The sequence below is a fragment of the Clupea harengus genome, chromosome 6, assembly GCF_900700415.2.
Source record: "Clupea harengus chromosome 6, Ch_v2.0.2, whole genome shotgun sequence".
NCBI lineage: Eukaryota > Metazoa > Chordata > Actinopteri > Clupeiformes > Clupeidae > Clupea > Clupea harengus.
This window is the reverse complement of record NC_045157.1, coordinates 15,379,104-15,404,687: the sequence shown is the minus strand read 5'-3', so window position 1 is coordinate 15,404,687 and position 25,584 is coordinate 15,379,104. Positions and strand designations below refer to the sequence as shown.

General features: G+C 43.9%; 2 protein-coding genes across 7 annotated transcripts in view; both read right to left on the bottom strand.

Annotated features, from left to right (window-relative positions):
• adcy7 (adenylate cyclase 7) overlaps positions 1-13,637 on the bottom strand; it is a 48,771-nt gene extending 35,134 nt beyond the window's left edge. For 2 of the 6 annotated variants that reach the window (XM_031569168.2, XM_031569175.2), the window contains exon 1: positions 13,334-13,637. The gene's annotated coding sequence lies outside the window, so the exon portion shown is untranslated. The other 4 variants (XM_031569170.2, XM_031569169.2, XM_031569172.2 and 1 more) reach the window with 4 other exon arrangements.
• A 114-nt stretch (positions 13,638-13,751) lies between these two features.
• tent4b (terminal nucleotidyltransferase 4B) overlaps positions 13,752-25,584 on the bottom strand; it is a 28,110-nt gene continuing 16,277 nt past the window's right edge. The window contains exons 3-12 of the mRNA XM_012826990.3: positions 24,878-24,924; positions 23,139-23,259; positions 22,762-22,869; positions 22,118-22,246; positions 21,184-21,397; positions 20,675-20,801; positions 20,343-20,446; positions 19,995-20,179; positions 18,233-18,394; positions 13,752-17,826 (exon numbers count right to left, since the gene is read on the bottom strand). Of these exons, the coding sequence (XP_012682444.1) occupies positions 17,674-17,826; positions 18,233-18,394; positions 19,995-20,179; positions 20,343-20,446; positions 20,675-20,801; positions 21,184-21,397; positions 22,118-22,246; positions 22,762-22,869; positions 23,139-23,259; positions 24,878-24,924 (1,350 nt within the window). The 3' untranslated portion in view covers positions 13,752-17,673. The remainder of the gene's footprint in view (positions 17,827-18,232; positions 18,395-19,994; positions 20,180-20,342; positions 20,447-20,674; positions 20,802-21,183; positions 21,398-22,117; positions 22,247-22,761; positions 22,870-23,138; positions 23,260-24,877; positions 24,925-25,584) is intronic.

The following is a 25,584-nucleotide window of genomic DNA, read 5'->3' as shown; positions in this document are numbered from 1 at the left end:
ACTGTGGGTGATGGCTGACTCCACTGGGGAAACTCCCAACTCTAGAACAGGAGTAGGGTCTGCAACCAGTAGACACTTTCCTCTCTTTCTCTCTCACTGTGTGTGTGTGTGTGTGTGGAGGGTGGAGGGGGATGGAGGAGGAAGTAGGCTGGTTCAGTATTACGTACAAGGCTATTTCAACATGTATGTTCAAATACATTAACAATACAATAAATCAAACAATATTTAGAAAGTAAGCAAACTCAGGGAGGTGAAAACTCCATCTTTATTTAGCTACTGGTTGCTAAAATTGGTCAAATATTGTCTCCTCTTCATCATAATCTCTTGGGTCTTCCCTGGGTTAATACTCTGACAACTGAATAGGTTAAACAGAATGACCTGGTGGCTGAGATGTAGCCTTTGACCTTTGAGGAGCCCTCAGTTCAGTAATGTCATGTATGTAAAAAAAAAAAGACTAGGTCGGTACCCAACCAATCCAGCAAACCTGAAAGGCCAAAGAGCAGATCTACAGAGCTGTTTCACTGGCACCTTTGTCAATAAGGGTGAGGCCTGTCATGACATGTGGCCTGATCAAAAATGACCTTCACAAATTAAAAATGTAATCCTTTATTTCACTGAACCAAGGGATTATCCAACAGTCCAAATCTACTGCTCTAGGATGGGATCAAGTGCTGCTCAGGCTGAAGACAGCACCAAGCCTAAACCACAGGGCAGCTGCAGCCTACACATAATTCCCTTGAAAGCATAGAGATGGGCAACCCCCTTAATGTTATTTGATCCTCTGTAATGCCGTCTTTTGGTTTACATTTCCTTGACAGACCGGCGGCATCTCCTCCAAAAAAGATTTTGATTGGCCCTGGCTTCAAGAAAGGGGGAGGCCAGTGGATTACTGCTCTCCCAGTGCTGGAAAACAATCCCATAATTCCCCATAATTCGGGCTCCAGATGGGTCAAATGCACAGCACATCTGCAACATCTGTCTGGGGGCTGGCTGGATTTATACGGCAGAGGATGAACTAAAAGCATAACAAAATCAAAAGAGGCCAGCAGCACAAATGTTACACCAACGGCCTCAAATAAATCCCAGAGTGCTGTTTCACCCTAACCTTCAGCGATCCACACTGAAGGCTTAAACCACTGAATCATCAATTTTATGGCGCACTATAAACGAACGGCCAAGCATGCTGCAATATGCGTGTATGTAAGAGCAATCTACCAGTGACTCTAAGGGTGTCCTTGAGTGCCTTCAACCAGAGAGAGAGAAATAGAAAGAGTGACAGACCAACAGAAAGACAGACAGACCAAGAGAGAAAAGGACAGAGAGAAAGAGATTCACAAATGCACATTTTCTAATACCCAGTCTGTTCTGGAAAAAAAACATGACAAATGCTCCAACCTAAACATTTGATACATCCCTTGACACACACACACACACACACACACACACACACACACACACACACACACACACACACACACACACACACACACACACACACACACACACACACACACACACACACACACACACACACACACACACACACACACACACACACACACACACACACTTGTGTGCCCGTACATGTGAAGCTCCTATCACAGCAGCCCTCCCAAAGGGTGCCGCTGTCCCTCAGACAAACGACCGGGACTAGACCCAGTGACTGAGCAGGAGGTCGGTGACGGACCATACCAGAGCAGAACACAGAGCAGCTGCTTGGCCCCCTGCCCAGACACCCAGGGGGGGTCACAGACGGCATCCTCCTCTACCCCAAAAACCACCACCAATACCACCAACACCACCACCAATACCCCGCAGAGTCAAAGCAGAGGCTGACAGACGCGACCTAAGCGGACGAGTGGTGCCCCAACAGGGTCTCATTGCGCAGACCATGAGTTGCAGATACAGACAGCTACTGGCAGTTTGTGAGGAGTCTCCATCACGGCTAGGTGATAGGCTTTGTCTATACAGTGAATAATCAAATAATGACTTTGATGAGGTGTTGTCCGCAAAAAAAATTAAAAATAATAACAGCCTTAGCTCTTTACTGGCAGCCCATTGCAGAGAAAATGAGACACAAGCAAGGTCGAGACCAAATTATTTGAGTGGAGCACAGTTGAGTGGAGCACCCCACCCCACCCCCCCGCCAATTATAGTTGTGGCTTATTACAGAGCAAGCCAGACAGCGGATGACGCATGCAGTGCCCTGTGAGCTCAGGGAGATCATATTACACAAAATGTCTCCACAGGGACTGATCTGAGAGGATGGAAGCCCTGATCGCATAACAGCGCCCAGCCAATGGTGCCCCCTGTGCCATTAAGGGCTATTATCATGATGGTCAATTTAAGGTGACTCACCCATTATTTCTGCATTGTATCTGCATGGGTCTTCTCTCTCCTAATGACCGCAATTTCAATGTCAATCTCATCACCCTGCGTTAGAAGTATTGATCCATTCCTCCTTTCTGAGCTAATTAGCTGGTGCTTGTTTTGCGAGCTCTCCAAAGCTCTGGAGAGTCTACGCTTGCCTTGGTCTCTCCCTCTGTCTCTCGCTCTGTCTCCCAGCTACTGCCTGCTCAGAAAGCACCCCTTGTCTGGCTTTGCCCAAAATGCGCTGGGGCTAAAGTTACACCGCTCCGGAGAGCTTGCCCCAGCATCCGTTGCAACGAGCCATGGAATGCGACCAAAATGGCTCAAGTCTCACCACCAGAGTCAGGAATGTCTGGAGGGAGCGGCACCCTCCCTGGTCGTCTTTGTGTCACTGTAAGTGAGTCAGTAGTCTGAACAACCCCCTTGTCCTGGGTGCCTCTGGAGGAGGGGAGGGTGCAGGGTATTGCCTTTGAGGCAGGCTGGGCAGCACAGGTGCTCTGGTTACAAGTGTCAATCAGTCAGAGACATGAGCCGATCCCATAACAAGCATATCCCATAATAGCGCTGACTGGTAACTTCGTGTTATTTTTTTTGTGTAGGTTTCAACTGGAAAAACATACGATTTGGGAGGGAACAAGAGTATGAGAAAGAGCAAAAGTACAGACAGAAAGAGAGTGTTTCTAAGACTTCTGTGCCCTCTACAAAAGGGATTATGCAACACGATCTGAAAAAAAACAAAAACACACAGCTCAGACCAGTGACTGTGGTTAAGACTGTCTAACTGCTATTGAATCTGATGGCAATCTATTCTCATTACTGTCATAGACTGAATGTAGTTTCTGATAACCAGTCAACCAGATTAAGCTCTGCTTTAAAAAAAGAGAGAGAGAGAGAGAAAGAGAGAGAAAAAGAATGTGAGTAAAAAGGAGGGTGAGCAAGAGAGAAAAGAAAAAAGGAAAAGAATGAGAGAAAGCAAGTGAAAGAGGGAGGAAAGGATAATGGATAGGTGGGAAATCCATTAGTGGAACCTGAATCTCCCTGTCCAGTCGACGTCCAAACCACAGGAATCACGAGGCACCACATCACTGACAAGCTGTGGCAAATTAAAAAAGAACAGCCTGCGTTTCTTTCATCTAAAAAGAGCAGCCACTTCTTTAATACCAACAAGATAAATGCTTTTTCCCCCCCCACACATACCCCTGCTGTAAACAACAGAGGATCACAGTCCAGGGCCCAGATGCCGAGAGGCAGTTGATCATTAGCCAGAATGGAACTGTGATCTCCATCCCTCACTGTGGCCCCTCAGAAACAGCCTCTCTGTATCAAAGGCTCTACTGTACAAAGCAGGAGACCCTCCCACGCGAGAACTTGCGCAGGTGAGGAAGTCAGGAGAGGTGCATGGAAGCGCGAAGAGTAATTCTATCATCTGCCCACCGGGGCCACTTATGGACACCCCAGGCTTCTACTCTCTCCCTCTCTCTCTAGCGAGCAGTTTGAAGTTGATCTGGGAAAGGGATATATCATTTCGCATCACACAGAAACCTGCACAGGTTTAAGAAAAAGGAGCCATGATTCGTGAGGTTTGCCTGACTCGCAAGAGCCAACTCCTCCCACAGAAGTCTGTCATGGAGCAAAAACTAATTTTTTTCCCTTCTCTTATGCACACAGTACCAGAGAGGCACACACAAGCACGTCCCTGTGAATCAGTACAGCGCCGTCTCAGTGCGGAAGCCTGGATGCCAACAGCAGAAGTGTTGCAACTCACCTCAAAGCTCCAAACTCCAAGCGTTTTCTATGTCCTGTGTGCATTGAGAAGCCTCCCACAAGAGCCTTTAACAGCCCAACAACGGGGGAGAACCATATTCTCAAACCAAACATGACATCAGGCAGCGTCAGCAAGCACACCTTTTCTCAGAAAAAAACCTCTCACACCACAATGAAGGGTTCAGCTAAGTCGAATGAACAAGCACTTGCATCACTCGGCTGAGCAAGTCTAGACTCGAAACTCGTCTTTGTTTGGAGTTGAGCCATCTCCCTGGGTCCGGCAGTACACCTCCTTACTAGAAGGAAAAAGATTACATAAACACACAGGAAGAGCTATGTGTTCTCACTAAAACACCTACTTCTTTCTTTCTACAAACAGTAAGGGGAAATAGTCATAAAGTGAGTAGACTATATGAAGAGTATTGCTAAAAATAAATCTTTGGATATGGTTTTCAGCATGTTTATGATACACATTGTACTTTTGATGTTGGTTGCTTTAAGTCAAAATGATGTTTCTTTTCTAAACACTACCACCAGAGTGTGTATAATCTTTGCATCAAAGTCAACCTTGGACTGTGACAGATCTACTCAAGCTAACCACAAACCAGTCCATTTCCTTGGCAACTGTGACTCATTTCCTTAGCAACACTGCAAGAGAGGTACTGTCGAGAGGAGCTTCTGCAAGAACCTCAGTCTATAGGAGTAAGAAAACATACCACGTTTGTTTCTGATTTTCAAACTGACCGACTAAATAAGAAAAAATTATTCGTTCTTCCTATGAATGGACATAGCATTTTATTGCATTTTCGCCATTGCAAAATATACTCTAAAAAAATCTGACAAAAGCACTGGTTTGCACAGTAAGGTTTGCTGTGTCATACCCAGAGCAAAAATGACTAGTCAATGGGTGCCAAATAAAAATAAACAACATTCCAGTTCTTGTGTGCTAACCAACACACCACATAATTTCAATTTCGTGCAGCTTGGTCAAATGTAGGCAAACATAAGGGACCAAAACAAAAAACATGGGTCACACGATTATGTTTCTATTCTATTCTTTTCTCATCATCAATAAGAGATTTGAGGTTTGAATCAAATTTCAATTAAATCCTAAAGCACAACTGGAGGTATTCAGGATTGTGTTCAAAAGAACGCTGCCCAAAAATACAAAGGACCAAGGACACAGCCCAGATTGGAGAGAAGCACACTGACGCATGTAATCCTCTAAATTCTCTGTAATATCAGTGCATACAGCAGTAACCAGTGGAGCCAACGAGCCCAAGAAACCCGAGAGCCAGTCTACGGTTTCTTCCCCTCTGTCCATTATCCACCTCAGTGTCAGACTAACCACTAAAAGTTTCACCCAATAAAACTCCCATTACCATAAAATAATGTTCCATTAGCTGAAATGGGGATTACTGAAATAAACATGAAGATCTGTCTGTTCTGTCCTATATGGTCAGACCTCTTGTGTACAGGACTACATACGAATCACCATAGAGCCCAGCGCTCTAAAGAAGTAATGCCATGAGGGGGCCCCGAATGGCCAGACTCAGTAATGTCAGTAAGAGAGACGAGCCCACCACCCTTAGTTTGCTCAGCCTGGATTAGCAAAATCAGATCACAGCACTCACCATCATGGCTGCCGTTTCTTAATAGTCACCTCTTAGTGTCCGTTTGGAAGGAAAACCTTAGGATCTATGGCTCTGAAAAGGTGCCTGCGTCCCTTATTCGAACGAATTCATACAGCCGTCCTTGGCGGCGAAGCAATGAAGTGTTTGCTAGCGAAAGCAGTACGGTGCGGAAAACACAGTGTTCACATCAACAGCATCCAGTTGGGGCGCTGTCATCGACATTACACAACACCCTCACACTGAACACACAAAAACTGCCGGAAATAGTGAAACAAAGAATACTAACTTCAATGCACACACAGACACACACACACACACACACACACGCACACACAATCACAATAAGCCAAATGCTAGGACCATACACTCATGCATTCTATAGCTACCACAGACAAACGTACAAACCAATTTGCAAATCAGATTAACGTAGAATGCACATACCATTTCTCTCAGCAGAGCACAATGTGTGTGAGAGTACCAGTTTTTGTGTGCGTTATGGAATGTGTGCTATTTGATGGGAAAGAAGTGCTTTTTGCCTAATCGTGCGATGGTACAATCCGGCAAGTGGTTTTCACAAGGACCGTGGGAGGGGACGGCACCCTGGAAATGGAACAATTAATTGGACAATGAAGTGAAGAGCCTCTTTTGCAGTGAAGAGTCTGAGCACTCTGGAGCGCCAGATCACCACATCGCCGATGCACCAATCTGTTGCAAGCACACACCCGGAAGGCACTGCAGGGAAACAATGGCTCCACATTTCTGAAGAGGAAAGTGTTCTTTGGCAAGTGAGAGATTCCGATTTCTTTTTCTGCCAAAATGGATGAAACTGATCACATGAAACTGGCCGCAGGAATCATGTAGGGCCTGTTATTTTCCACTCCTTCCTATCATTTACAAAGCTCAACACAATATCGTTCTCAGGGACCATGACAGTTTGCTGCATTCCCATGCAAATGTCTAACTGCAAGACTTATGCACCACTGCTGCAGAAGGTGATCACCACCTTCAGAAACTCTGCACAAGTGTTTTATATGTCTCTGGTAGACATGAGATAATGAGGTACAACAGGCTGAATTAAATGCCTCCACAGCTATTACATGATAGAAGTTTTTTTTTTTTTCTTTAAGGTGGAAAAATCATGCAGGTTGTAACCTTTAACCCCAGCAACACAGCTATGCCTCTTTCTCCTCACCGCTTCCATCCCCCCGGTCAGACACTGAATGCAAATATATCTCTACTACAGCAGTGGAAGGGATTGTATTTTAATACACATATTGCTGTAATATGCAAAAGCCAGTTAATCATTCCAAGAAAACAGGTTCAACTCCATGTCCACTGAGACTACCCGGCAGCCGCCATTCCTCTAATTAGAGTTCAGCCCTCAGGGTCATTTGAAGGAAAAGAAGAAAAAAAAAGTCATAAGAGTCAAAAGGCAAATCCTCCATTTAAAATCTGTAAAGCCATGTAAGCCATCTTACATAACAACCCTCTTACTCAAAAACAGCAACCTGCAGTCCAGCCCTCCACCCTTTATCACATGTGGAGAGGGGACAAGAGGAGTGGAGTGGAAAGGATGGCCTTCACACACTTTCCGAAGCTTGTACTGGAAACCAACCCTAAGTGTTACTTTAAATGTACACAGGCCTAGATATGCCCCAAACTGAAAAGAACACTACTGAAGAAACACATGCAGGGACAAACACTGTAAAACACCAACTGACAGCACTACATTATCACATCCATAGATAGAGCAACTTTTGGAACCATTTCATGTCCTTGTGAAGACACGGTTTGCTTCCACACCAAAGTCTTTACATGAGATCTCCTAATCGTGGAGTGTGTAGCAGACAGCTGACATTTGCCAAACTCTAGCAGCTAAAACATTAGGCTCTTCAAAAGTATTTTAAGGGGTAATTTAGTCACTCACAGCCACACACCTGGTCTTTTTTTCCCTCTTGAGTTTATCAATACACACGCTGAAATTCTGGTCCAATAATCCAGAGACAAACCCCCATTGAAGCCAGAGACAGATCAGAGCTCTCAACAGCCTCTAATACATCAGCGGCCCAGAGAACTACCTAGCCTTTTACACTGTCCACACTGAAGGGCTTCTCTGTGTCTCTCGCCGCTGAGAGACTGTGCCTGTCATCAGCACCGGTGGAGCAGGGCGTTAAATAAACAGAGTGAAATTAGCCATCGGAGCTGTGCATTTGCTAGAGTGCAAGATCTGGAAGCTAGCGGGATGTTCAACGGAGAGAGCGGGAGCTGAGGAAATGCATTTGTATCCTGTTTTACTTTGATTGCGTAAGGATTTCTTAACGAAATAGCACATGCTGGGGACAGTGCAGATATTGTATAGCACACTCTAGGTACCATGAGTTCCTAGTCTTTAAACAAGCCACCAAATATCACAAAAATACACTAAAGCATCCAGCTGTCTTAAATGAACCGGTCACATTTAAAACCACCATCACAAACTACAGTAGGAAGTGGAGCAAAACAGATACCAAAGCACGCGCTGATCATGCGGAGCTTGGCTACCCAGACCTAAAAGACAGTTGCGCAGGATATGCAGCGAGTACTTTCACTATGACTATTCTGAGCTGTATGGCTGTAGTGGTTTACCTGACTAAAAGCATGACCTAAGTGAACAGTACAGCAGCCATTACTAACTGCAATGGGAACAATGGTCAAAATGACCAAATGAAATGCTAGCTACCTTCCTTAAAACAAGAGCATGTTTACCTTGTATTCATATATAACTTCATCAATTGCTTTCTATTGAATCCCAATGCTGTGTCACTTTAATAGATACGATATCTATTAAACCCTGGCTGAAACAAATGAAGGATTTGTTGTAAATGTCAAACACTGAATTACATCATCTGCAGATGTTGTACAGACACTCTGTATGTCTGCCTTTGCATTGTAGGTTTCAGCAGACACCTATGATGAGTATCTGGCAGACAGTCACCCCTGATTCCTTTACTTTTTGACAGAGACTCCCTAAGTCCACTACAAACAATGAAGTAGGAAATCCGGGAGGGTTTGGCAAGGACGTCACCCAAGTAAGGTAACCTCAGCTCCACCCTACATGAGCTCAAAGCCATGCATCTGGTAATAGGCGCAGAGATAAGGCCTTGCCAAGGAATACAATCAAAACGGACAACATAAGCAATGGAAGACCTAACAGTGCCAACAGTGCCTTGCCCCTCAGTGAGAACATTGTGGACAGTGGACATTCGATAGCTTGAATTACTTGAAGTCCATGAAGCATTAAAATGGGGTTAAGTGATTATTTCAGTTTCTGAGACTCTAATGTCTCTTTGAAGCATCAGGCTGCACACTCGGCGCACAGAGTAAATTAGATCTGTCAAAATCAGTGTTTTTAAACACCATTTAGGTTACATGTGGAACTTGGAGATTGACACAGAAAGAGAGACAGACAGACAGTCAGTGAGACTAAGAGCAAGAATGAGAAAGAGAAAATGTGTGTGTGTGTGTGTGTGTGTGTGTGTGTGTGTGTGTGTGTGTGTGTGTGTGTGTGTGTGTGTGTGTGTGTGTAATCAAGAGAAGAAAAAGGAAACGACAAGAAAGCTTGTGCCAGTGTGGGGAGCCTCAGCAGACAGGACATACCACATGATGTATTATGTCACATGGTTCTCTATATTGTCAAAGGAATAGAGAGTTAGGGCACTAAATCCATGAGCACCCCTCAGAGTAGTCATAAATCCAGTGCACCTGTAAATTTAATATAACTTACCGCGGTGTTATAACATCAGACATTTCGAGTATCAGCACACAGCAGGTCTCCTTGTTTGTTGTTGTCAATGTAAGGTCCTTACACCTTTTCAGTTTTTGTTATTCAGTATATGACATTCCACTTTAGGGAAGACCAGTGCAGTATGAAGGCTCCACACTCGCTTGAAGGAGAGGAAGGAAGTCTTTACCACGAGGCCAAATGACACACAAGGCCCCCCCCTCCCCTCTCCACATCCCACTCGACACCCGATTCCCTCAATCCTCTATCTGCACGAGCATATCTGGACAAGTCAGTTTAAACATGGCCAAGACCCGCCTTTCCTACTGCATGATAAAAGCAGGGGAGGTCGCGGGCTGTGTGAACTCTCTGGGGCAAAGCATCTGGAGGGGGCGGCTCAGTTTAGGCTGCGGAGATCAGGGTCCGTCTGACAAAACAGCAGAAGGGTGCAAGGGATGTGGTATGGCTCAAAGAAGGATGCTGGACACAAGAGACTCCCCACACCCAGGTTTCCTCTGGACAAAAAAAGGCTTGAAACTACCAGTGTCTCAGTAAACCATGGCCCCAGCCTGAGATTTAAGACACAACAGTCACTGATCTGCATTGTTATGTGATCCATCTGGTTTCACTTGGAAAGACATTACTTCTATTGCGAAAGCGAGAAAAGATATTGTTCCTTTTCTCTGACACAGCCGAATCAACCGCTAACTATTGGTTGACTCAGAAACAGTAAAATAAATAAAATAAACAGTCATCACTTTTTCCACATTCAGTTATCACATTATTCTTATTGTTCTCAACATTGTCTGTATGAAGTGGTTAAAGTCGGCAAAGTGTATCTCAGAAGCACGGACACAGGGAGTGACCACTAACCAATTTCTATCACACCAGCCTCATTTTCTGGTTCAACGCAATAGCAAAGAAACATAACAAACACTCAGGGGTACAAATCGTGCCTCTGGCATCTCCCCCACAGGCTACGGACTAAACAGTGAATCTCTGTCTAGATTCACCAAACTGTAAAATCAATCAAATTGCCCACGCAATTATCACACATAACTGCAAGAGTGCAAATACCAGCAGTGCATATTGTGCAATCACAGATCATCATGTCACATGCAAAAACATGCTCTTTGAAGAGATGAGAGTCCTGTGGGGACATTTAACATGAGGGCCGCTCTGCCTTGCGTTGGAAGAGCACCGTGCTGTGCTTTAGTTGGAGACAGCCAGGGAGAGTGCACATAGTGCTGGGGACCGGGACATAATCATTTCAACAGGCCCTCGCTCCCACCCCAATGAAAGTAAAAATCCGCTTCACAACAGGCTTGGAATATTCAACGCCGTGCTTTTATTGTTACCTCAACTTGATTTGTTTAAAAAAGTTCAAAATAGAGGCTTAGCCTAGAATAGAGGCTTAGCCTCATAGAAGTCGATTTTATGTAGAACACGATGAGCTTCACACATGGAGACTAAGTAAGCAAATGTAAAACACATCACCACTGTGATCTCTGTGAAGTAACGCCCTCATGTCGCCATCCTCCAGTGGTACTTTTTGGCAGCAAAGTAATGTTTTAGGTCCTTGAAGTCATGTTTGCGGTCCTTGAAGTCATGTTTTAGGTCCTTAAAGTCATGTTTCAGGTCCTTGAAGTCATGTTTTAGGTCCTTAAAGTCATGTTTTAGGTCCTTGAAGTCCAGATTCTGTGCCAACTGGCTCTCTGTTGAAAGCAGTGCCAAACCATCCATCGGGCTTGTGACATGGTAGAGACAAATAGATTTTTATAAGTTGCATCTTTATTTTAATTCTTTACTTTTATTTAGCCAGCTGGTAGATTACCACTTAAATTAGAAATAACATACTGTAGTGGCCCCCAGCCAGCCAGGTAATGTTAGCCTATACAATAGTAGGCTGCTGTACATGATAAGGACCACATGTTGTCAGATTGTATGTTGCAACAACAATGTGCCACCTTACTTTTTTTGATGCCTCACCATGTCTGTCTTGTTTTAGAATCATGGCCATTTGCTCCCTTGCATGTATGATATCATCTTTTTTCTGTTTTCATCTTGCTTATGAGCAATGTGAGTTGACATTTTGACAGCTTGATTTTGTAAATAAGTGGGTGTGGACGAACTAACGTGTGGCTAACCTTAGGGCCAAACCATTTTGTCATATAATAGATATGTTAAGGCTGTATGTATGTATTCAAAACAAACAATTGGGGAGAGGGCTAGAGCTGTCCTTCCTCAAGACACTCAAGAGTGTTGACAAATGCTGGGCAATTAGTGAAGCCCAATAACAATTTGAGATGTCACACAATGTTACCATTAAAGCCCTAATTCCAGGGCTTGCTGCTTCAAGATGGACAATACTGGGAGTCTTAGTGTCATGATTATAATGCACCATACAACCATAATGACCAAACTGTAAGAGCTAGTCTGGTCTCTCCATTATCTGGTTAAGCACCTGATTGGATGAGCTCTTTTGAGGTTTGTTTGTCTATTTCATCCAGCCCTTATAGGCCTACCAGTGGATCCCAAACTTTTCATGGCCTCCTTTCACAATAAAAAAAGACTTGCCTGCCCTGCTATATAACCTTTAATTAAAAACTGACAGCATATTTTTTCTTAAACATTCTTTCAGCTATATATCAAATAACAAACAGCTATTTTGTTGCTATATTTGCAATTTAATTTGCCTCAATCAGTTAAATGTAAATATTTGATCAGTTAATCTTTTTGTTTTACTTGATCAGAGCTCTTATTTAAATCATTTGAACATTTCGACTTCTCACGGTCTGATCCAGATTGATCTGTATTTCCATACAATACTCATGTTAGGCACACGTCCGTTGTATTCATAAATGCTCTAGCCATCCCTTATAACATAATAGGCTATGTTAAACGGTCCTGACCATATTATACAAGTACAGCGTAGGCTATAAACTCATCACCAAATAGGTTAGTTGTAGGATTCTATGCTGCAAGAGCACTGCCATACAAAATCTGACCTTCAGCTGTTGTATACAGGGTCATGCACATCTTATTCATTTTGTGTTCAAATCACAACATTTAAGCCATAGGATAAGAAGGCATAAGAAACACACACACACACACACACACAAACGAGCCTTGATGCAAAAAAAAAAAGGAAATCAAATCAAAATAAGGGCAAAAAGAGGCGAACCTCCAGAGCAATAGCATCATATCATATAAGTAAAGCAAATATAGAGACCAACGTTACATAGCCCAAATATTGACGATGTATCACGTTTCTCTCCCACAATAATTGCACGTTTAAAAGGCATACATGTTTTAACAAGAAAAATAACAAAATCGGAAGCAAGCAGCCTGTGAGACAAGTGCAAAAAAGTAAAAAGAAAAAAGCGTACAACGGTCTGTAGGCATACCGCTTGTTAAAATAAATCGTAGGTTAGAAATATGTTCTGTTTAAAGCAATGTCCGTGCCACAGTCCAGCCATTTTTGACTTGACCAATTTAAAGTTAGATTAAATAAATCAAGCATTGATAAATTGGATAAAATAAAATCGCTTCACTGTTTAACGTGACACTTTAAACAACGTGTAACGGTTTTGGTCCAAGTAGGCTATCTTATCAAATGTGGGATGATTTGCCTTGTCTTGTTTCGAGATATTCGGAAAGCATCTGAGGATTACCGTTTTCTCAGTGAAACTATCACCCCCAGTGCTTATAGCCTAACCAGCAATTCACCGCAAGATCTATTCAACAGGTAGCCTGGATTTGGACAACACATGAAAAGTACCCATCCTGAGAGATACAAACTTACCCAGTGTGGGGTCCACAGTCAGGACGTGGTTGCCGTTAAGTTCCGGGACCGGGTATGATCGCCTATAAGAGATTTAGCCTACTTTAGTTTTAACTAGTGATCAGTTTACCCTTTCACTCGTTCTCAGCCCCATTCGCAACATGTTCTGGCCCCGCTTGTTTTTTCCCTGAATGCGGAAACGGCAGAGTGCAACCCGCTGCATCATCTATGTTCAAATCAGACACGCCTCAGCCTTCATCTCGCACCTCGTGCAACGGAGTTGACATCACTGAGATCACAGTCAGAACGGAGAGCTGTAGGCTGGAGGTGTTCATGCAGCGAGGTAAATCAATGACGTGGGTAGGCCATGTCGATTCCGAACTATTCAAAATCACTCCACAAAAAGATGAAGAAGGCAAAAACTTGACAATGTGACTCATTTGATATTAAAGTGCATTTATTACTGTATACTATACACCTTCTTTCTGATTGTAGCCCTGAATCCCAAAGGGCTGGACACTTAAATCAAATGTTTTATTTTTTTTCTTCATTTTTTTTTTTTTAAGTTTTAAATTCTCACAAAAAATAGTATGCAAAAGATATTTGTATCATCAAAAATACGACAGGAACAATGATACATTTGAACAAGAATATTAAGTCTGAAAACAAAAATAACACAAAAAATTGTAGCAGTAGAGGAGCATTTCAGCTGTTCCCAAATATTTAATAAATATACTTTAAATTGTAAATTAGACTTGGGTCAAAATATAAATGGAAGGTATCTCAAATTTGGATTCAGTCTTGTGCCAAAACTGAGAGTCCTACAATATTAACCTGTGTGCACCTTATCAATAGAATGCATCTTCCTTGGGCTGATACAGTTAAGAGACCAACGAAAGCTATTTTGACATTTACAACATTCACATTGATTAGAACTGTACCACAATTTCAAATAAGCACTGGGTTCATTGGGGGCGCCATTTTTTTTGTATTCTGGTTCATGGGCAAAATCTGATAGCAGCAATAATACTATTAAAAGTCCCTACGTGAAGAACAGATCAAACACATTACATTCAGATCCAGGGACAAATAAGGGAATATACAGCACTGTAGCATGACTTAGCACTGTAGCATGACTTAGCACTGAAAGAAACCAAGTGTGCACTGCAATGTTTGTCACGACTCAACCTCTGACAAAAGAGGTCTGGGAAAAAAGATACTTTGCACAGTAAAATGAGATGAAAGCTGCAAAAGTGAGATTAATTAGGATGACTAGGTTTGTACCTGAAGGCTGCAAACTGATACAATTGGGATTTAGTCTTGGGTCCTCTCCACAAACTAGCGGAGGTCTAAACCAGCTGAATGAGCCTAAACTGAGAAACTCCTGCTGACGCTTACCCTCACATGTGTAAGACAACCTGAGATCCAATGTACGTGGCCTGGCGCTACTTAAGTGATGAATGTGTTGGGGAAGATAGTCAGGAATGAGACAGAAGCTTTATAGTAATAAAGACCTGCCTTAAACTACATATCCTCATCAAAAGGAGAAAATGGTAAAAAACACTTGCAGTTTAGAAAGGTCAGTCTAGTAAAGCTGCTGGAACCCTAACCAGCAGAGTGCTACCTATACCATTTGTGCCTCGAAGAAAGAAAATGGCATCAAAGTCAAGTGTGAGGCATTTCTATGGAGCTGTTCATTCGCTCGTAAATTTCCGGATTTTGAAGCATACTGAATATATATGCTTTAAATAATGTTAAGAGGCAACCACAGGCTAACTGACATTAAGTATAAACCTTAGTAGTAGATAAGTGTATATAATGTGTTTTTGTTTCACTGTAGCCTATGGAATATAAAAGCCAACCCCTTGTCATAAAATCCTGAATATTATACATAGGGTAGTAAATCACCTGTTTGATAATTGTGCTGTGGTTATTTTTATTGCATGGATTTGAGTAGTTTGTCACAGATACAGTTCTGATTAACTATGTTCTCACAGAGATAACGATAGACTCTTGGTGGCTCCAGCCAGGCGCTCACTTATCCTTCTGTGGCAGGGATGCAATGGGATGGGATCGGATGGGACAACTTGTTGTGAAACCCCTTTGGGACTGAACTAAAGAAAATTTTTTTTATTTTTTTTTTTGGTAATCGCAGGATTATCAAGTTTGGTTTTGCTTACAGCATACTACTGATTGTTCTCAGAGCTACCATAACAGACGGTGTAAGGTGTACACATGTGCATAAGGCTTAAGCAGAAATCATTTAGCAAATTGTCAAGACGAACAGAATAAACCTGGGTGTCAACAAATAGTTGTACAACATAGGTGTCACATCCATCAACATTTTCCCTCCCAAAGGTTATCTTGCACTTACACTACCACCTAATGGTCAACTGATGAATTGCATTACAACTGAGAGAGGACAAGATTTTTTTTTTGTCTGCATGAAATACAAAAAAAAATAAATAAATTGAATCAACCAAAAGCAGAGCTCCCTTTTTAAGTAGACCAGCCATAAGTTCAATACAACTCACTTTCCATTTTTTTGCACATAGAAATGGTCTCATTCTCGTATCTGTCTGTCTTTCTTTCTTTCTTGTTTTTAAATATTTTTTTATTTTTTTTTAAGTAACTTGGTCACTAAAAGGAAAAAAATAGAAAGCTTTGAACCCAGTTCTTCCAACCCTGTTCAAGGAAGTCATGGGGCCAAACATGAACACAGGATGGGCAGATGCTTAGAAAGAGCATGTCAACTCTTAGACCTGATTGGCTGCACAGCCTGCACAGACTTCCAATCAGAGCACAGTTCCCAACCGTTCTTGTCCAATCACGCACCAATGCCCACATGACTCCCCTGGACACACCCTCACTCTCCACTTCACCTGACGGTCATCAATCTCCCAACAATCCAACCTCCTGCCTAACTACAAGACACATAGGAGCACATGGGCTCTAACTTTCATTGATAATCGGGAATAATCAATCATTCTCATATCCAAAAAAATAAATACCAGTTCATTTACAAACACTTTATGTAAATGGTAAACTGCCAAGAAAAAAATAACTAAGAGCCACTCCTATGATCGCTGCGCACACACACACACACACACACACACACACACACACACACACACACACACACACACACACACACACACACACACACACACACTTCGCAAACAGTTCTGTAGAGTACTGATCAATCTTTTATACCCCTTAAAAAGACATCAAAAGATTATCTCCTTAACCGTTACTGTACAGATCTGCGCTCACTACATAGGTTATGGATTGTAGTGACTGTTTGCATGCGTGTATGTGTGTATCCATGTGTAAGCATGTGGCGTGGCTAAAATATCCACTGCCTGCTTTCACACAAACATATCAACCCCTCCACACACACACATACATACATACACACACACACACACACACACACACACACACACACACACAGGGCTACTACAAACAGGTGAAACATGCTGATGATGAAAGTTGGCAATTTATCCAAAGCCTGCACTTGTCAAGTCACAGAGTGGGTGTGGACATCTTAACAGTGTGTCTGTTTCTGTATAATCAAGTACAAATTCATATGAAACTTGTCTTTTAGTTACTTTTTCCCATTTTTTTTTCAAGGTTTTTGCTTTTTTCAGAAGTACAAATTTTGTATAACCTGTTTTCTTTACATGACAAAAAGATATTCACCCTTCAAAAAAAGGACAAAAAATAAAACTTGCAGAAAAAAAACTATGTTCATGCATAATTTAGGTCTCCCATCGAATTGATTGCATTTTTTCCTCAGTCTTTTTAAAAGCAAAAAGTCTTGTGTGTATATGTTCAACGTTTTAGCAGTTTTAAAACTTTTTCTCGTTTATTCTTTTTTTAATTTATTTAATCTTTTTTTTCCTTTTTTAAAAGGTTCTCAGTCAGGCAGAGTTTCAGAGCTCCAGTTATTGCTCCTGTAGGTCAAGGTAAACTCTCCGGATGCTGCTCTGTTTGTCCACTGAGGGGAGCCGTACAAGAAAAGTGAGAGGGGCCAGCTCCTCGCCAGGGCAACAGCTGTGCTACAGAAGCCAGTGAGGGACACAAAGACTCTCCTGCATGATTTCTGTTCACGCCCATGAGCTCTACCTCTTTTTTAATTTTTTTTTTCCTGCTATAAAAAGTCGTACATCCCTTGGGAAAGAGGGAGGAAGAATGGAAAGTGATCGTAGCTTTACGAAGACCCGCCCCCCCCTACACACACACACACACTCCCTTCCCAGCACCTCCTAAGACAGGAGGAAAGCAGAGGAACTGCACTGAGTTGCTCAGTCTGCAAGGCGAGAGGAGATAGGAGAGGAAAGAGAGAGAGAGAGCGCCCTCTATCTGCACAGGTCCTCATGTGCGGCGTCCCTCTGTGGTTTCCTCCTCTTGCTGTTGCCCTGGTGATGAGGCTTGCTGCTTTGGTGGCTCTTGCTGCTGGACGAGGAATTCTGCTGGCCTTGTGAGCTCTTGTTCTGCCGGTACGGTTTGGACTTCACAAACACAAAACACAAGACAACACACCATGACTAGCTGTTTTCCGTTGGACAGCCATGCTCACAGCTCACTCAACATCTGGATATAGGATTCCCACATGCACACTATTAGGAGCCTTCTACCCTTAAATAGTTGCACTAGATGATTAGCACAGATGCCATCAAATAGTTGTGGGCTTGCGCTGTGCATAACAAATGTAATGAAGGCACAGAAGTATGATCTGCACTCAGGTACAGCAGCCACACCCATAGCAATGTAAAGAAATCAGTACGTTCAAGGACAAGATCAATGTGGAACTCATGGTGGAGGTATGACATTTTTTTACAACACTTATCTAGAGGTCTTTTCCAAAATGTAGCTATTGCTTTGTCTTTTTGTGGGGAAGCCTCTTGTGGTCCCTACCTTGTTGCCTTTGCTGTTGGTGCTGGGGTTGCTTGTGGAGTGGTTCTGTGTTCTGTGGTTGGTCTGCACTCTCTCTGTGCTCTCCCTGCGGGCACTGGAGCCACGCCCAGGCTGCTGCTGCTGCTGCTGCTTCACCGTCTTGCAGGGCGTTCCGTCAGAGTCCTGCAAACAGCCAATCACAGGCCTTCAAACCACTTCGCCTGCCACCAAATTTCATGCTGCTTCCTTGATGAGGCTACATGCACATGACATTACACAAGAGACATGTATATGTGTAAACGTGTGTGCGTAACTTTGTAGAGATGTGTGGAAGCATGCATATACTCTGTGTGTGTGTTTGTTTGTGTGTGTGTGTTAGAGGATGGATACCCGACCCGAGCCCGTCGGAACCCGTCGGGACCCGACGGGTCGGGCCGGGTTCGGACAAATATTTAGAAATTATAATCAGGCTCGGACACATCAGCGCGATAATGCATTGAACATTCCATATTTTAAAATATCTTAATAAATAGTGAAGTCAATGTGTCTGCTTCACATTATGCATAAATTCGTTTTTGAGAATAAAATAAAATTACATTTAGGATAACAGCCTTCTTCCCGTGGCGGGAATTTGCTTAGGTCCTAGCTGTGACAACGCAATTACAGGTGGCAAAATGGCATCACGGAGGAAGTTAAAGAGAAACGGTCATCTGGAGAGTTTAAAGCGATACTAAACGAAGGGAAATCTACTGTATAGAGATATTTCTGCTTAGTAGTCGATGCAGATTCTAATTAGGCTGTTGGATATGTCCAATGTAAGAAGTGTGAAGTTTTAATGAAATATGATTGATGCAATCCTCTGTCTCCACAACAACATGGATTAAACCTCGATGGTTGGACTATGTAGATAGTTTTTCAAGAAAAAATCTTCAATGGTAAGACTTGTCTGTTGTGCCTCCTTTGGTTTAGCATATAACGCGAGTTTTATTAAGGCATAGCGTGTGTAATGTGTGGGCTATTTCATTCCGTTTGTTAACCTTTCCTGCTGTCTGTCTCTGTAGTTGGAGATTGCAGGGGAGACTAGTATTACATGTTTTTAACTTCGCGGTTAATTCCCTTTCCTTTCCATCTGCTGCTGGTTAGTAAATAAATGCCCGATGTATTCTTTCTGAGGATTTATTCTTCACACACTGGTTAACACTGTTACAGCACATATGTGTTTAGCTCCTATCGCTAAATCCAAACTTTTCATAAGCATCACCGATCTCTCTCTCTAGCACGCCCACCCTGTACGTGCTGCTCTTAAAGGAGCCGCACCAGTTTACAACATGTTCTTGCAATGTGAATCATTTGTTTTAAATATGCTTGTTGGCCTTCTTGTGCACGCTTGTGCGTTTAACAGCGCTTGTTTGTGTGAGCGAGCATTTATCTGTTGATGCCCGAGTTTAATAAAGCCAGGCTATTCATAAAAAACGTACGTAAATGTGGCATTAGTATGAACAGTTGAGAAATTGATTCCGTCGGGCTCGGTTGGGGTTCGGAAAAAAATATTTGAATGGCTGTCGGACTCGGGCCGGGCTCGGTTACTACTCTAAAAAGTAGAAAAATTCGGCCCGATCCATGCTCTGGTGTGTGTGTGTGTGTGTGTTTGTGTGTGTGTGTAACTCTGTAGAGATGTGTGAAAGCATGCATATACTCTGTGTGTGTGTGTGTGTGTGTGTGTGTGTGTGTGTGTGTGTGTGTGTGTGTGTGTGTGTGTGTGTGTGTGTGTGATCCAACTCACCACATCACTGGAGCTAGAGGCAGTGGAGGAGGGAGATGAGGAGGGAGAGGAAGAGGGGGATGAGGGAGGGGTAGAGGAGTTGGAGCTCTTGCTGCGTGATATGGAGGGCAGCACCACCACCACCTCCTCCGCCACATTGTTGTTGCACTCATCCAGCTGCTGGGGCTCCAGAGTGACATCATTTCCTGTGACAGCCCGGGGACAAAAACAGATGGGATAAGAGGACACTCGTGGTTATCTCTCGCATTTTTAAACCAGGAATTACAGCACACATTTAGCATTAGTCAGTATCATTCAGTACAAGACTTTATGTTCTGTCCATTAAAAAACACAGAGCTAGAAGTGTACCGTTTATGACAGGCTCGTTCTGAGACTGTGTCCCCCACTGCTTGCTGATCCAGTCCCTGTATTCAGCCACTTCCTGGGTCACCCGGATTATTCTCCCCAGTATGCTGTCAGGTAGAAACATCAAGACTTTACGATCTAAACAAAACAGCCATCTCGCACTGCAGTTACAGTCTTTATTTTAAAAAAAGGCACACAATGATTGAAGGACTACAGACTGAGCAGGCCTCTCAGGCCTAGTCTCAAGTCTGGGATTTCTTCATGAGTTTGAGTCAAGTTGAGTTAAGTATGTGGGCATATGCCTGGAGATGGGTAGGGGGGTTTGGGTGTCTTACCTCTCGGCCTCGTTGTTGGGGTAGTACTTGGCGATGGGCGAGACGGCGTGGCTGAGCACCACGTAGGCGTAGTCGAAGGCCTGCTTGACCTGCATGGCTCCGTAGGAGCTGCGGCCCACGTCATTCCCTGCATTCCACAAAGAAGGCCAGACAGGGATAAGCGTTTAGAGACAGGAAAATCTCACAGGCCGAGGACTAGACTAGACTAGACCCAACACAGTTCACCTCTCTATGCACCCTTACATGAGACGTCCATTCACAACTAGGGCTGTGCGAAATGACCTAAAATAAGCACCACATCAATTTACCTCTCAACACAACTCAGTTCATCTGTTTTTGCCAAAGCTCTCTTCTGATACTCATATGATGTCAATTCACACTTATAGCCTGAATAACTGAATAACATGGAGGGTGTTAAGACGGTGCACAACTTTACAGTGTGACACTCCGCCACCATCCCTTCACTTCTACTGCGCTCTAGGTGCGATGGAGGCTGAGCCTGTTCTCACCTGGCTGCAGGGGGTCCTCGATGTAGAGCATAGAGGGCCGGTAGCCGTCCAGCATGCTCTTCTGCACCTCGTCTTTGGCCACGTAGCTGCCGCCGTCCTTTATCCGGATGCCCGTCTTCAGGTAGTTGAAGTGCCGGCCGTAGAGCTCGAAGAACTCAATGAGCAGGACGCCGATGTTGGTGTTGGGGCTGGAGACATCCTCCCTGTAGTGCATCTGAAACAACAAGTCACCCGACCCAAATCAACAACTTTCAAAATGGTCTCCAATCCAAATAGCTTTGTTTATTTTGTTTTCTGTGTCAGTTGTTTTATTGGCAAGTTTATCAAAGACATGAACACCACATACCTCTGTAGGTGGTGTATAACAACAATTACAAGTTCAAAGCAGACATTAGCATGTTACTGCTCCAAAAACGAATTTACTAAGTCACAAGGCTGACACAGTGCGTACTTTACAGTGGAACCTTGTATCTGCTGATTCGGTAGACGTGGTTTAAGTTATCCCTGGTTTCCCAGAACCGAAAATAAGAATCCCTTTCATTCGAGAGACACCACCTTCATACACACAACTTTTATTAGAGTATATTGTTATAACTGTTTTATTTTATTATTAAGTAATGTTGTTGATTCATAAATGTAACTTCCTTATATGTATGCATGTAGACAACAAACAAGTTATATATGGTGTTGGCTACTAGCCGTGGTAGGTCATGGAACGTATCCCTGTGGACACTACTGTATTCTGGAAGAAAATCTCCTTTTTTGTGTTTGGAATTCCTGCTTCTAAAAAGAGCATGCTGGGACAAATGCAGGTCAGTTTTCCTTCTCGATCACAAACAGGCACTCTCTTACAGCGGCTCCTTCACACAGAACTCTTATGTAATGGCCTGACTGTCCTGCATGTGTTTTCTTGTGTCTTGGCGGCAAGGCCTACCTGCAGGAAGCTGACTGCCATGAGGAAGAGGCTGTAGGAGCCGATGCCCCCCGTGAAGACCTCGTTGAGGTCCCTCTGCAGCAGGAACTGCTTCAGTACCAGCACCAGCTTGGGAAGCACGGGATACTTCTGCAGACGCACAAAACACATCGAAAACACAGTTCAGGTCAACGCTGCACCACCATGCTTGCCTTCAGCTTCAGTTTCGTTAGGCTTTGCTTTGTTTACTGGTTGCTGAGGCGTCTCCGTTCAGTCCCAGTGAATAGCACAGCAGGAATGATGACAAGGGTGGGTGGGGTGAGTACTGTCATAACAGTCAAACATTCACAATCAATCATTAGGCACTTCTACCCAATGCAACTTCCAAAATAAGGTATACACTTCTGTGAGCGCCCAGTGAATCAAACCCATATCTTTGATGCTAATTCCATCCAGCTCTACCAGTTGGGCTAAAGGAACAGCAACCGGTACAACACAGAAGAGTTTCACGTGATATTTGCTCCATGTCTGCTCTCTCATTGATTACTGCCATAGTTCCTGTCCTCCCCGACCCCAGGCCAGTATTTTGCAGCTATGACAGTGACCAGCAGGGAGCACTGTAGTCATGCCGGGATCTAGACCCAAGACTGGACATGTGCACTCACCTTCTTGAAGTCTCTGATGAGGCGGGCAGCCTTGACGCCGTTCTGCACATTGAAGCTGATGTCCACTTTAACCTCTGTGTACGAGTCGGTCAGTTTGATGATTGGCACCTAGACGGAAGAACGTCCAATCATGTTAAAGTCGAGTGAAACGGACAGGGAGTTGGACCAGTGACTCAGCTGGCATTCATGTTAACATTCTCTCTCTCTCACACACACACACACACACACACACACACACACACACACACACACACACACACACACACACACACAAATGAATACCTCAATAATGCACTCAGTCACCAAACACCACATTGCCATTTAAGCAGACACGCACAAACGCACGCCGCAAAGCGCTAAGGAGCATGCATACATACCGTGGCCTTATCCAGCACTTTGACGGAGTTCTCATCCGCCACGTTTTTCCTGCGCAGAGCCTCCTCCAGTGTCCACAAGGGGAGGGTGTCCCAGTTCCCAAACACCACCAGATCAATGTCACTGAGGCCAGAGCACAGCACAGTACGTCAGCCCAACCACCTGCACCACTCCACCTCCAAAACCCTCTCTCTCTCTCTCTCTCTCTCTCTCTCTCTCTCTCTCTCTCTCTCTCTCTCTCTCTCTCTCTCTCTCTCTCTCTCTCTCTCTCTCTCTCTCTCTCTCTCTCTCTCTCTCTCTCTCTCTCTCTCTCAAACACATACACACTCTCTCTTGCTCACTTTCTCTCTCTATCTCTTACACACACACACACACATGCATATACACATGCATGCATGCATACAGGTCCACATATAGCCTAGATCACGTGCCAGAAGACATGTTCACACATCGTTCACAGATATGCCTTCAGGTTGCCCCTCCTCCTCCCACAGCCATCCATGTTCCCCAACAACTGCGTGCACAGAGATTTATGTGCAGAGCAGCGTCTCTCAACAGTGGGTCGCGGAATCATTTGGAATAGGTCGCTGAGTGTGTGTGTGTGTGTGTGTTCCTTAAGCACTTTAAGTACTGACTTTTGTAGTTCCTACATTATTGTAATTTGCAGTTAGCATGTGACTGAGATTAGCTATGTTATATGCAGTTTTGTGGGTCGGAAAGACATCAACATGTTCGTTTGTATATCAAGCTAATTTGATGAAGAATATAACGTGAAGTTGGAGTCATTAAGTTGGGCAAAAGGTGAAGCAAATAGTCCCCTGAAAACACCTTTTTAAAATCTATCTGATGTCAGACTTAGGCTAATGTGCTATGAATGCAGTGATAAAAGTAGGCCTTATGTTTATATTTCTCTGTTTATTTTATGGTTTGAATTCTATAAAGTGTGGGTCGCTACTTAATGACCATGGCAACTTGTGGGTCCCAAGGCCAGACCAGTGGTGTTGAGGAGAACCAGTGGTGTTGAGAAGGCAGAAAAGGCTCGTGGGTAGTCATGTTAAGACGCGTCTTATTCTTTAATATAGAAGCTTGCTTCATTAGAATGGAAGCCAAAAACACTGGGCTGCTGAATGCCAAATGTTTGGCTGTATCGGCTCAATATGCTCAAGGCACACTCGCATATAATAAATCTTCACAGTCACGGATCAGTGCGCCCACACACACACTAGGCAGCCAAAGTGTAAGAGCTACTAACAACCCCTCACTCACTCACACACACACACAGATTATGACGGTAATCCCAGAGAGCACGGTGTCAGTGCACTAATCCAGGTGACGCGTCTGTTGGGCAACTGTGACGTGAGACGAGCCCTCCCAAAAAACATGGCTATTTAAACGAGGGAGACGGATGGGGGGAGGAAGAAAAAAATAAACACAAACGCACAAAATAACACATCGCTCAGGATCAGAGGATAAGGTGAAAATGACTCACTACCTAATCCCACTCACAGGCCAATCAGATCACGCTGTACCCACTTAAACTGGCCGCACGCGCTCATTCACACACATTTCTACAGATTAAAGAGCTCTCCACTGAATGCGTTTCATTTCAAGAGCTGGACTAGCACGCCCAGAGGGAAAAGCATATGGACACCTAACTGATATATACTGCACAATATATGCGCGGTTATATAATGTTATCTTCCTGTTGATTATAGAATTATTATGTATTCATAAATCTCACCTGGTTGGTAAATACAGTCCAGTGCTGAAGCTGCCAAACACTTGAACCTGCCAAAGGAGGGGAAAAAAGGAATGATTTTAACAGGGTGTCAGCACACAGAATATCTTAAAACAACCGCTAGGAGGTGTGTCATGTTCTTACTGCAGGGAGCTAAATCACGCTAACATCTGGTGTGATGATTGAGATAACACAGCGTCAGTTGACATATCTGAAATTGCGTGGCTTAGCGTGTAAGCTTTCCCACGGCCTTGTTTAAGTTGGCCCTCCTCTTAATACTCTGCCATTCCAGTTCTGATGGATTCCTGGGCCAGATCCATCTTCTTTAAAGAGCTTCGGCTCATTCTTCCTCCTGGCACTTTAAACATACTTCTGCTGTGTACTGCTATGACATGAGAGAGTCTCGAAACAAGCTGGCATTTAGCAGTAATGAAGCGAAACAAAAAAAAAAAACACAGGAGGGTGTGTGTGTGTGTGTGTGTGTGTGTGTGTGTGTGTGTGTGTGTGTGTGTGTGTGTGTGTGTGTGTGTGGTGTGTGTGTGTGTGTGTGTGTGTGTGTGTGTGTGTGCGTGCGTGCGTGCGTGCGTGCGTGCGTGCGTGCGTGCGTGCGTGCGTGCGTGCGTGCGTGCGTGCGTGCGTGCGTGCGTGCGTGCGTGCGTGCGTGCGTGCGTGCGTGCGTGCGTGCGTGCGTGCGTGCGTGCGTGCGTGCG